General features: G+C 36.0%; 1 protein-coding gene across 2 annotated transcripts in view; it reads left to right on the forward strand.

Annotated features, from left to right (window-relative positions):
* Positions 1 to 1,417: 1,417 nt before the first annotated feature.
* Positions 1,418 to 14,433, forward strand: part of dtn (transmembrane protein 132C dtn) — a 100,999-nt gene continuing 87,983 nt past the window's right edge. For both annotated transcript variants that reach the window (XM_089076939.1, XM_089076938.1), the window contains exon 1: positions 1,418 to 2,498. In XM_089076939.1, coding sequence (XP_088933065.1) covers positions 2,324 to 2,498 — 175 coding nt within the window. In that variant the 5' untranslated portion in view covers positions 1,418 to 2,323. The remainder of the gene's footprint in view (positions 2,499 to 14,433) is intronic.

A 14,433-nucleotide genomic window follows, 5' to 3' on the forward strand; every position in this document is an offset into this window, starting at 1 on the left:
GATGAATCAATCGTAATGTGATGAAATGCGGAAAATTGTTTTGGTATTGTTAGAACAATATCGTGTCGATCTGATTGTTTCTTCTCGTGTCTTGATTTTTTTCTAGACGACATATCTATTGTGTCGACGAGATATCAAGTTGGAATATTGAAAAATATGTCCCGCCTGACGGATTACGTTTCCGACAATTATTATTCCGTTTCTGTTTCCGCGTGTCTCTCAGGCAATTGTACGCATTTGCATAAAAAAAGAAGTGCAAAAATGGATCCCTAACATTGAATGAGAATGAAAGAGAAAGAGAGATTCGCAACCGTGGCTGCGAGGAAATGTCTTAACAAAAAGTCTAATACTCTCTCTTTCTCCCCGTAAGCATACGCGTTCCGTATCGCGTCATCGTCCACACAATTCTTTCTTAACAATGGCCGAGATTGTCGGCATACGATATCGGTGATCCCTTATCGCGATATTAAGCGCGATACAAGTTTTCATTTCTCAGCCAACCGAAAGAATGCGGCAGATTTAACGCCGCATTTTGACTTTATTCCGACATTAATTGTGCTTATAAGAGACTCTAGGCGCACTATATTTTACAGTTTCATACTAGCGAGCGAGTTTTATGCGTTTTCATTAATAATCGAGAATACCGAAGCAGATATGTACAGCATTCTTTATAATCTTAAATTAATTTTGCAAAACAATGTCGAGTAATGAAACATAACAAACTGTAGCTCGCGTATAATTTAATTCTATATAATGCACAAACTCTTCCGTTTCTAAATAAACATGTGTTTTATATTATTTATATATAATTGTTACATCCAATTATATTATTTATATATAATTGTTTATCTAAATGTCGATACGTTTTGACATGTAGACAATTAGCATTTCGTTTTTGAGAGAGAGAGAGAGAGAGAGAGAGTATATCGGTATTTCTATTAATATTTATGTTGATATAAGGTGTCGATGTAACGGCAGCAGCCAATGCAAATTGTCATTGGTGAAGCGTGTGAGCGTTTAACGACGCTCTCATAGCCGCTCTCATGGCCGCGATCCATTTTCGATTTTAATTCGCATGGGTCGTCCGCGCATATATGTATATGCGGCTGTATGTGTGAAACATATGCATTCCATAAAACATAGATTCTCGATGTCCCGTATCACATCGCGTACAGCCGTGTTGCGCCGGCCGGCGGCTGGCTAGCTAGACGAACGGTTGGCTGGAGCGCGGAGCGGCCGGACAAGTACGAAATTCGTGCGCGCGCAGCCGGTAAGACCAGCTTGTGCAAGGCAGTCGACACATGAAGCATGCCTGGTTTCGCTCTCCTCTTCACCGGCCGTCCTCACGGCGCCTGCTCCGCGGTCATCCCCTCTCTTTCGCTCGCGACGCACCGCGCCGCGCTGTGTCGGAGAAGAGTCGGTCAATACTCCGGATAACACGGCGGTGAGAGCACGACGGTCCGCGTACGCACGCCGCTCGCGTTGCACGTCGTCGAGAGACGTTGTTTCTTCGTCTCGTGTTTTCTTTATCTTTCTCTTTCTGTCTGTCTCTCTCTCTCTCTCTCTCTCTCTCTCTCTCTCTCTCTTTCTCTCTGTTTCTCTCTCTTATCTCTTTGTCTGTCCCTCATTCTCTCGTCTCGCGTAACCTTGTCGAGACGGTCGTCAAGTATACGCCGTTTGCCGTCCCCGTCGCCGGAGCGCGTTTGTCTGTCCCGCTCCGGCGCGCATCGCAGGCGCCGGTAGTGCAACGTCTCGTCTTTCCGTGTCCTCGCACGCGCTGCAGGCGCGCAGACGTATCCAGCGGATGACGCATTCGACGTAACGCGTACGTATACACACACGTATATATACATACATGTATATGTATATGCGAATGAACGAGAGTGCGTGAACATAACTCATATCCATGCACGCGTAAGCGCGCACGGCGCACGTCGTGGGAGCGCGCGAGGAGGCGGCGTGCGCGCAACCGCCGAAAGCGTCGTCGTCGTCGTCCTTCGTCCCGTCATTTCGTTTTCATACGTGCGTTCGTTGTTCTTGCGTGCGAGCTACCGCGTTGCGAGAACGTTGCAACTGTGCGAATATATGATGTGAGAGAAGAACATTGGAGCACGATAAATTTCCCGTCGAGACACGAGTGAAATTGAGTGAGAGACGATTTGCGCGCGCGCGCGCGCGCGCGCTCGTTCGTCGTCCAAGGATTTTTCAGTGATTCGCGTGTATCGACGCGGATCGATTGGTGTGTACGCGTCTTTGCCGCGAAATTCGAGGGAGGAGGTGTGTAATCCCGAGTGTCAAGATCAGCTATGCATCTCGGCGCGTGATGGACAAGCGAGCCTTCCCAGCCAGCAGTGGCGTCGGCGTCGGCGGCGGTGACGGTGGCGTCGGCGGCGGCGGTGGCGGCGGTGGCAGCGGTGGCAGCGGTGGCAGCGGTGGCTTCTTCTCGACCGGCAGACTCATGGATACGTGGATATTCTTTCTGTTCGTCGCTATTGCCGGTAAGTCTTGCAACACTAGTCTCGCGATTCCCTTTCGTATGCGTCACACATGTCACTCTTCCCGTCTTTTCTTCCTGTCTTCGAGGAGAAATAATTCCGCGAATAAACCTCCTTCTCCTTCCTTCTCCTCTTCTTCCTCTCTGCGTTTTTTATGTCCAAACTGCCGAAAGTTCCTTGCATTTAAATGTTAGTCTATCTCTCGATGTCACTTTGATGTGTTTGCTTTGTAAATAAGAAGCGATAAAACGTGACGCAATAGTTTAACGCGTGGATTTTCATAAACAACTTCGATTCAGTTTCGATTTTTTCGACGAGCACTAGGCACGTGTCTGTAGACTGTCGTAGAACAGTTAGAATGGAATCTACATGACCTAATTCGAGTTATATATTTTATGTATAATAAAACATGTCACGCAACGTTCGCGAATTACAAATATTTTATAAAAAATTGAAATTCTCATAAGTAATATATTTATCAAAACTTGGGTATTATATTTATAAATTCAGTTTTCATAAATAAGAATCTTCAACTACATTTATCTTTAATTTAATTATTATAAATTATTTAATATTAAAAGTCTAATTGGAAATCTCTCTCAAGTAGTTTGTTTAGTGTTAAAAGTTAAAAGTCGTTAAAAATCGATGTCATAATTAGAAACGATGAGATATTAAAATTGCGACAGTGACCTGCAACAATAATAATAATTATAACATTTGCGCGATTCTGTTGGTTATGCAAAGCATAAAAAACTGTATCGATTGTCATAATTTTAAGAGAAATTCCATTCTGGAATTCTTTTCCATAATAAAAGATATCGAGCGTGTCGAGCGTTAACGTAAAAATACTACACGAAGAAAGTGTTTCTTTTTTCGTGCGCGATGTTCAATCGTTGCCGCCGGCGTTGCTTGTTCATGAGTACAGACATCGTACAGAATACGTGTATTATCACTTTATCCCGCAGGGATGTCTGATCCATAGTCATTTGGGCTTAGCGAGCCCTATAGATCCGAGCTCGCTTCACCGTGAATACTCCGTGTATAAATTTTATGAGTAGTAATGCTTGATAATAAATGCTGAAGAAAGATAGGAAAAAGAGTTGAAATTAATTTAATTAAAAAGAATAAGTAATAGATCTACATCTATGTTTTGTATAGCTAAAATAAAATAGCGAAAACTAAAGGACAGTTTTTATTTATATCTCTTAATAAAGAAAATATTGCTTTAGAGAATCTGATTGACAATGTAACCTGAATTGAGCAGTAATAGTTTTAGGATATTAATTACTTGGACCACAATGGATTGGTAACAACGGGCAACTATTGCTATCTATTGTCATTCGGTAAATGGAGATATTTGGAAATGTAGGAATAATAGATAGGAATCGGATGCATCAGACTGAAATTATTGACTTTACAATAATAATACAATAATAAATCCAATACTCGTTGCATGTATGTTCAAGAAAGTTATTCGCATGAAAAATTATATTTCTCTTAAATCTTTTCGAATCATGAGAGGAAAGCAATGAGAGAATGTTTTCACAAGAAAATTAGATATTTAGCAATATCTAATTTACTTTGTCATTATTATCCCTTTCTGTTCATCATGCAACATAAAGCAGACTCGATGGCTTCGTAATTTTTTTTCGTACGATCAATAATTCTGATTCTTTGTAAAGTCTGTACGTATAGGGAGCTTAGCATTCTAGGTTATCTCATCGGCCTTAAGTGTAATTTTGCGAGTTTGTTTTGTTCGGTGCGTTGATGCGTATTACGTATGCAGCACGTACAAAGAGTGTATGTCGCGTCGCGTCGCATCGCGTCACTTCGCATCGTCTCGTATCGTTAACGCTGTCGTAAACGCTGGTTATTCAAGAGAAGAGAACCATGGAAAGAGATAGGAGACGAAAGAAGGAACTTACTTCCGTTACTGATCTTTGACCCGCAGCTTCAAGTCTGAGATCGCCGCCGATTAATTGATATTTTCGATAAGCGTTTGTATAAAAACGTTTATAGGGAGCTTGCCAAGAGTATAATATCGCAGGATCTAAATATTACTTGTGTAAAATGATAGCTTGCAAAGAAAGTTATACGTATATATTTGAGCACAAAAAAATGTTCGCTGACGCGTATAGATATTAAGTGAAAATCGAAATTATAGTAATTATTAAATGGAGATAATTTGCAGTAAGACAGTTGTATTACATTACCAAAGAAGTGAAGTAGTTATAAGTAAACTGTAACTGAATAATCGTAAAGATTGTAATTTTTTTTTATGTAAAAGTTTCTTTTACTCGTAATGTTCCTTGCCTTATCAATGAGGATGATATTATTGTAATATGGATATTAATGAGTTTTCATGCAACCTACTTTCGATCAAATGCATCATAAAATATTCAGAATTGTCTCAATTGATTTTCAAGTATTAGGTTTACATTAAAAACGATAAAAAATGTATATATTTCTACATTAATGTTGTCGATTGGTTTTTTAGGTACAAATATGTGCAAAAAACTCTCCTTTTCGCCGTAGATTCAACTCTCGCATAACTTATATAGTCATTATCGTGAAAAATGAATGTGCACATATTTTCGATACTATTCGAAAATGATATAAGAAGTTTTGAAAAATTTTGAATGAAATTTTGGAAGAAATTTTTTTTTGTATGTACACATAATTTACGGATAAATATGAGTTAATATATCATCGATTTTTTACAAAATTTGTTAAAATTATTATTTTTCTTTAAAGATTTATTACTCTTTTCAATTTAATATGCTACATAATTTTTAAAACTATATGTTAAAAAACTTTGTATTATACTATTTGTACATGTAATTGTTAAGATTCAATGTGATTGATATTCAAGATTTTGTAAATTTTTATATGTGTGATTGATATATTCTGAATTTAATGAGCAAAAAATTCGACTTTTATTACACATGTTACAAATGTAAAATATATTTTGAATATCTATTTTGAATAATATTGATTTTATTTCTACAATATTTTAAGCACGTTTCTTTCGTGCTTTGATGACGTATGGAAATATATATTTTTAAAACTCATAAACCCTAGAAACGCTATCCAGATGAAAAATTTTACATTTACATTTATCTTGTCTTATTAATATAATCTTATTAATATATCTTATTAATATATCTTATTAATATCCAATATGATATTTTTGTTTTGTCTAAGCGAGTAAAAATTCCAAATAATTGAATTCTATTATTTAACAACCCATTATTTAACATTTAAAAAAGACATGAAATTATCATATCGATATTTACATTTCAAATCAGTACTCTTGTGCATTATCTCATCATTCTCGTATTAACGATACTGAAAAATAAAAATTGTTAAAAAGTTTAATAAGAAGATTGACAAAGAAAAACTTACTTTCGATTGTATGGAAGTAGCAAGCAATTCCCTCATTAAAATCCTTGACTTATCTTACTACTGTTCTTTACGGCTGTTTACTATCACATTGGTCGATCGTTTCATCCTTCGCTTATAGCAGTGTTTCTCAATTGCCATGTTTACTTTTTATGATTTACATCGTATTAAATAATCCTTTCGAACAATAATAAGAGTATGCAAATATTTTTAAAAAGTTCAAAATACACGAAAATTATTACAAGTAAAACATCGTGTATAGAGCGTTGTACTTGACCACTTCGGCACTTCGGTAACATTGATAATAGAATACGTCAATGATGGGAAAAATGATGATGCGGCAAAAGGGCATACGGGACTCCCATGGAATAGAGTTTCGAATGATAGGCGCCACTGTGCACAGTCCGGCAGACATTCATAGTCGTCGTAGGGAATCACGGCATGATGCCAGATGGCTGGCATTCTTGGTGACGTGCAGGAGAGGGATCAGGAAAGTTTTCTTTGTTCCTTTTCTGTTCCTCGTCCCTTATTCCCGTCCTGTTCCTTGGACGATCTCATAGGATTTCTCTCTCTTTCTTTCTCTCCCTTTCTTTCTCTCCCTTTCTTTCTCTCCGTTGGCCCCCGGCGGTTACACCTTTTTATATACCTCTTTCTCTCTTTCTTTCTTTATCTTGTTTGGCACATATATAATTTCAGTCTCGGTCTTCTCTCCCGTATGGTATCTTCGATTTCAACAACCGGCTACCGCGTTTTCTCTTGTATTTCAGAGAGAGAGAGAGAGAGAGAGAGAGAGAGAGAGAGAGAGAGAGAGAGAGAGAGAGAGAGAGAGAGAGAGAGAGAGAGGAGCGAAACAAATAGAAAAATTATCTATTTTCTGCAAGAAAATAAGATTGATATTTTCCATACCGTTGGCAATTTTAGTAACGTGATTTGTAGAATAGCGCAACATAACAAGTCAATGTTTTTCATTACAATGTAATTGCAAGGTTGATTGAAATTTGTTATTTAAGAAAAGAAAAGATTTAGTAGAAATGATTCTTTATTTATTTTTTATGTATTATTGAAAAAAATATGCATATATAAAATATGTATAAGCGATGATTGTACAACAAATATACGAATAAAATAATTGTTGTAAAATCTTTTATCTTCCGGACCGTGCATGGACGATACCATTTGCGACACAGTACGGTAAAAGCACTTTTAGAATCGAATTTAGTTAATGCGGGTACTTTTGGCGTTTAATTTGAATTAATTCCTTTGTTCTTCATGTACTATCTGCGGTTTCCAAAATCAGTGATCATAATATATAACGTTTTGCAGATTTTTATAAAATAAATTTGCTTTTCTGTTTTATTAATTTTTTTTGAATATGTTTATTTTGAATATGTTTTTATTATTATCAAATCTATAACTTGAAACATATTAGAAAAAGAGAAAAAACAAATTAACTTTTAGCAGTTACGCACTCGTTCCGATTTTATTTTATTTTACTTTATTAATTTATATTTATGGATTTATTTCTTTTCGGATATACATTGTATATTTACAAGCATATATATGATATATGATGTATTACAAGCAAATTGATAATTGAAATCAAACTGAGAAGAATAAAAAAACAAATTTTTATTAATTAAAGTATTTTTATTTTAACAGCCTCAAATTTTTTCATCAATTTATGATAAGTCATGTTTATATTCATAAGTTGTTGGTATATCTTGATTTAGATAAAAATTCTCATATACTTTCATAGATAGATAAAATAATAGATATAATAATTATATCTTTTTAACATGTTTGCAGAATATTTTTAAATTTTCTTTTATTGATTTGATTACATTGATAGTGAAGATTGTAATATTAAACATTTAATTTTTTAATAGTTTTGAAGATTGATCAAAAACTCAAAGAAGATAAGGTGGAATAAAATTTTAATTTATTGTACATGATACGTGCCCGATTATGTTAACTGAAAAAGATAACTTTTTCTAATGAGAAAGTTACGGCATATCATTGGGTTCGTAGCTCCGAACGATCTTTGACGAACTATTGAGGCCGCTGGGATTTTAAACTCACGATTGTTGCAGTGTTAAATTAATTCCAGCTCATCCCTCGTGTAATATCTCCGACTTTCATTGTCAGCTATCTCTCGTATTCACACGCGGCATCCCGGGGGAAATATGAAGAGTTATTGAAAACCTCGCTTCATCGAGTTTCAACAGTGTTTTGTAATCCAAATAAAACCGTCGTGTCTAATGTTACTATGATATTACGCGAAATATTAGTAATATTAGTAACTCTCTGCAAAGGTAACTATTAGTAACTCTGCGAAGCATTTTGATACACGTGATTTGGTGATAAATTATTTTTATGATTTAATGTGATTTGTTACGTTGGTAACGATATATATATATATATATCTCTCGTTACCAACGTAATAAATCACATTAAATCATAAAAATAAGTAAGATGTTTAGGTATAACAGTTATGTGTTTACATAACTTTTACATTGAATGTTCTTTTATTAGGGTACGCTATATACAATAATTAGCTATAATGTATTAATGGAAAATTATATCTTTGGAAATTTGGTCGTTTAGTGCCGCTACTTAATATACAAAGTAATTTGAAAGAATTACAAGAGTGAGATAAACATGAAATATTATATAAACCTTTCGTAAGTCATAAAAGATTTTACATGTTCTTTTTATAATTATTAAAAGAAAAGTTGAAGATACATATGTAATATTATTTGCATGACTAATATAAAGAAAATGTATGATGAAAATGTCGGTCTTTTCATCAAATTCTTCAACACTTCTTAACGTTTTCCACTTTTTTTTAAATATATAGTATATGTAACGCTATTATTTTTTACTTATCGTGGTGCAAAAAATGGGGAAACACTGTTCTGGAGTTAAAGAAGTGAGAGTTAACAGAAACTTTGCACTCGTAGGTACTTACACGAAGCGTTCTTTCCTTTCCTAAATCGAAGAACGATGTGACGTAATAACTCGCGAGCGTTTATGTAGGGGAAGACTGTATGACCGTGACAGTATCAGTAGATAGATCGTCGTGTTTCCGTCATGTTGGCGGTCTCGATGAGGTATAGCTTTCAACGATACCTTTCGTCGAGCACATCCATTCTACGACGCGACGTTGCGGTTTTTTGGAGGGGTGCTGATTGAAACATACGCACGCACGTTCGTTTCGAGCTGGGAAGCGCGATCGTCCATCGTGCGTGAGCTTCCTCGTCGCTTTCTCCCGTGGAATCTCTGTGAACGACACCGGGTAATGCCCGTTACGTGTTCATGTCTCACGGCCGCTCCATGTCTCACCACGGTGGGAAGTGATTTAACTCTTTGGGGAGGTGCCGTCGACCGAACTGCGTCGCGTCGACTGGTTTAACTTTTCACGAACGTCAACATTGGTTAATACGCAAATAATTGCTTTAATCTTGAAAAAATATCCAAAACTGCGATATATGTAAAAGTTGATATAATCGTGTCCAAAATTATTTTGACATTAATATGAACATCAATAATGATCAAAATTTAATTAGAGAAAGAGAAAGAGAAAAGATTGCCTAAAAATTGTAATATCAACTGTTGATATTATTTTGTTATACTGTGAGCTGCGTTTCGAAATCGATGCATGTTAAATGTAAACAACACAAAAGAATACACACACACGATTTACAGAAATAAAAAATTGATAATTGCATTTTATACATAGTCCCTGAGATTTTATAGAATTTTTACTCATATTGATACGAGACTGAGCTGATATATGCCTCACCTCATGCAGAAATATAGGACTTGCACAGCTTTTCGAAAGAACGGTCGAAAAATGTTAACTTGAAGCGCGACGAGACATATGAAACATGTCGAGCGCAAATCGAGCGCACACCCATCTGTACGAAAAAATACCATCTGACGAAATTTTTCCGATACATTTTACATTTTTGGTTGTAAGAAAGAAAAACATTCCGCTTCGTTGACGATTTATATCTTCCGCGACAATAATCCTACAAATTTACAAATCGCGCGTAGTTCGCGAGTTGGATTTCGCGTGCAAAAAAGTGCAACGCGATATCCCATACATCTTTCGTGTACGTTCTGCGTTTCTCTTGCTTGATCATTCAAGTTCATTCTCATCCAGGGCGAATAAGCGATAGTTGCGTACGTATTCGTGTTTTACGTTGCCGCGCGATAAGTCCAGAGCTGTTTGTGTGCGAGACGACGATGCCGCATCTCAACGTCGACGGAAAATATTGCGTTTCCGAGAAATCACTTTATTTTGCCCTATAATCGTCGTTGTAATCTTTATTTTTTCGTGTTATGTAAATCATAAGATTAATTCCATTCATGCCAGCTCGATATATAGCGAATCGATCATATATCATCGTATATCTCGTTGCCGCCTCACATCCATTCCTCGAGTTCGCGCGTACGATGTCCATTATTAAGTTTGCTTTTCAGTTTTCATTTTTGTCACGTTCACATCGTTCGCGTCGTAGATATCGCGTGTATTGACACGAGTTATTATTGAAATGTGGTAATGTTTCCTTCTCATGATGTGACAATGTGATCATAGGAGAAATAATCATAGTCTCTTGAACTAAATATAACATTGGAATGTTTTTACTAACAAATTTAATAATTATCAAGTAAAATCGTTAAATATTACAAAGAAATAACAATTAGATCAGATATGTATATTATATGTATATTATTGGAAAATATTACGCTGACATTAAATAGGCATATTTATGCATCATATTTAATTCCACGATTCAAATTTACATAAAAAATAATTGTGTCTATAGATTTAATTCATGTATTCTTCTTTTCCGGCCTTTTATTCACATAATCGATAAATTAAAAGTTCCGTGTTATATTTCACATTGAGTTCAAGCAGTGGAATTATCGAGGATCTTGCTTTTAAAGGGACATTATATATACGCACACTAACAATACTGTTATTTGATGCATCTCCATTTATATTCTACCGGCTATATCGGGGAATGACGTCTCTATCTATGGTGCCCACGCTCTTTTCATTATTCTATCGATTCGACTGATGCAGACGATTCAATAGTGTATGTAAATATCGTTGTTCGGTAATGTTACATGAATTAGTTAGTATGACGTACGAAATGTATGGCACATTTCGCTTGTAAAGGTCGTATGTTTACTTTTTCTATTTAACACAATGTGTGTTAGATGAAGATTTTTGTCAAATAGGAAAATATTATTGAGAAAAAACTGTATTAATGAATTAGACATTGTTATAATTTTAAAATAATGTACAGTCATATTTTTTGTCGTTTTTTCCATTCCATACGTTTGTTATGCGGCGCGTAGAATGAGAAAGGAATTTTTAATTTTAAGAAGAAAGACATAATTATATATTTTTCAACGTATTTGTTTTTCATCTTATAAGTTAATTAAGGGAATTATTTTGAAAAGAACTTATGCACCTTCCCATAATAATGTTGTTATTGTAATGTGTTGCGATCGAAATGAAAATTATTAATATTCGATTTGAATGATTTTTTTAATGAAAAATTGCATATTACAAAGGAGAAAGCTAAACTAATATTTTACAACGAGATTAATCTATAATATTGATGAAGCTGCGTAATTAGGAATATTGCGCCATGGATGCCATTTTAAATGTATTACGCCACAGAGGGTTAATCTTATACATACTTGGTGATTATCCAGCGTTATCTCGTATATTTTCAAGGACGTCGCATTGTCGTGTTAGCGTACATTAACGTACGTCACTAATACAGCTTGTCGGTTATTTCATTATTCGTACCGGGAATATTTCATACTTGACTTCCGTGCGCGCGCGCGCGCGCGATTCCGGAATTCTCATTACCCTTCCGTGACACGGGCACATTCATCAGGTGTCAAATAAAATTCACCAGGCTCTCCGTTACTTAAAGTTTAACAAAGATCTACTCTAGAAGCAGGTACACGACACTCTTATTTCACTCGTGCACCGCTGTCCTCTTCTTCCCATTTTCTCATGACTGTCAAGATGTATCAAGGCACTGCAGCCTAAAGGCGCTGATGCTATCTTTGTTGCACTTATCTTATATTCGATAAGTTGCATCAACTTTCACTCGAAGCGAAGTTTACGACCGGATTGCGCCGCCATTGTGCCGCTAGTATCTTGTAATAATCGTACGGAATCTTCGTGTACTCGGAGAATGATCGGGATTTCATCTATTTCAGCTTTGAAGCCAATTGTGCGCGTGTTTCTGTCTATTAGTCGGGTTAAAGTAGAGAACGCGAGTCTTTAGAACTCAAACGCCCCGGCTTTTGGCGTGAGCGAACCGTGAAGCGCGAAAATAATTTCGAAATAGTTTCGAGTTGGCATTCTCTGCGTATGCGAATTCTGGAATAAACTTCCACTGGTAATTTCCGTAAACCCATCAGCGATATTCACTGATAAACGACAATAATTAAAATTTGCCTGACATCTATCACGATATGTCAATTGAATCGAACGGTTGTCATCATTGACAAGCTTCTTTGAAAATCCGTGAAGATGGATTGCGATTTGAATAATTCTGACGTTCTGGTGAAAATATTTCATTCTCAAATTTATTTAAATATATTTTCAATCCAGACAGCGATTCTGCAAAATTACAAAATTGTTCAATTTTCTCTGTTATGTTTAGGATATTCTTCAAATCGCTTTTATAAAATTGTCGATAACCATTGAACTTTCCTCTGCTTTAAGTTTATTGAGAATTTACTAGCTGTTGTACAGAAATATGTATATGTAGCAGAGCGCGCGTAAAATGTCTAAAAGAACATATCTCTATTATTTTTGAGGAAATATTATTAACGATAAAGTTTTGCAATTTTTGAACATTTTTTTATTATTAAGAAATAAAAATTTTATTATTAATAAGTTTTTCAAAATATGTATAATTTTATTCTAAATAATATTTTTTTATATTTTCTAAAGCGGAGATACTCAAATCTATCTCTTTTGATTTAGATATTTCTATTAAAATATTTTACATTTTTAAACTCTTAATTTTGCTATCGCGAAACACAACGTGGTAACTAGGACGTTGCTTCTCTTAGTTCGTTGTTTTCTAGCACATTGTAAGATCCAAGTGTATTCTTAATTCGCGTATTTGCCTGGAGCTCATATTCCTTTAATATCTGTAGAGTTCGCGCATCGCATATACAGAATGCGTTGAGCGTCGTGTATTTTCCCAAACTGAAACTCTTGGCAAACTTCGATTGCATACTCTCTCAGCAGAAATTTCATTGGTCTAATATCACAGCTTCTTGACTTTTGCTATAGAATACCCAGACGTTATAGTCTGGTTAAAAATCTGTTATAATATACTTGTATATGAAATTATCGTCTACATTAATCGAGCTTGTTTTGTTCCGACGCTGCATGGTGATAAACGCGCTATGCCTGGGCATTCCCTGCATACAGAAAAATATCGGAGTAGCTCGATCGACCGGCCGTTTACCCGACGCGTTCGTGGTCCAGGTTCGGCGGTGGCAATTCTTAAGATTTCGAAGTGCGTGAGATGGGTCGTCCTGGCAACCTAGTTGGGGAGAAGAGTTCTCTCTTTCTCTCTTTCTCTCTCCTCTCTCATATAGACTACATCGACCGTCGTAACGAGGTGTGCGCGAGGGGGGTCGGATTGAGAAACGTGGGTTAAAGGGGAAGCCGTTTCTCTTAGATCGGAAACGCGGGTCTCTCCTCCCTCCCCCTCCCCCCTCCCGCCATCATCGTCCATACGTAGCACAGAAAGCAGGTGTTTCGTCGCGGAATATGCGCTTTGTCGTTTCTCTTTTTATTGCTACCTGCACAAAACATAGCTGCTACGGTTTTATGCGAATTTCATCCACCGTTTCGCCCACTCGTGTTCTTGATGGCTCCTCCGCTCCGCACCGGACATTTTCTCCGTGCGGTTGATATTATCCTATCACGCACCGAGAATGACTTCGTTTAGATTTTCCCATCACAGTTAACGCACTCTGATACGTTCGTATACGACCAACTGTATCGTGAACTTACATTTACGTACCGCACATCGATTTATATCTAATCAAATTGAAATCTACTTTACAATCTATACAACGATCCGAAGACTTACTTCTTTTAGAAGAAACAGTTATTTTCCTTATACAAAATCAAAAAACGAGGAATCATAGATAGATTGTAATGAAGATATATACATGAATAATTAATATATTATATTTCTTGTAATTCCTCACAGATATTTTTAATACTTTTTTATCCCTTTTTCCTTTATCTCTTCTTGTTAAAGAAATGCACATTAAATTTGTACCTTATTTTATTACTTTTCTCGTTTAGTGGATGGATTATATTTCTCTTTTATTTTGAGCAGTTTTACAAAAATTAATAAAAAGTTTATCTACCTTCTTTTCTTTTTATCTTTATAGTCAGTCTCGTAAAACACTTTGTCTCTTCGTTATCTGTCGACGCGAGTAAGTCCCTTCTGTTCAATTTTGTTCG

Source organism: Pogonomyrmex barbatus, unplaced genomic scaffold (genome assembly GCF_055798465.1).
Source record: "Pogonomyrmex barbatus isolate J1 unplaced genomic scaffold, ASM5579846v1 scaffold2, whole genome shotgun sequence".
NCBI classification, from domain to species: Eukaryota; Metazoa; Arthropoda; class Insecta; order Hymenoptera; family Formicidae; genus Pogonomyrmex; species Pogonomyrmex barbatus.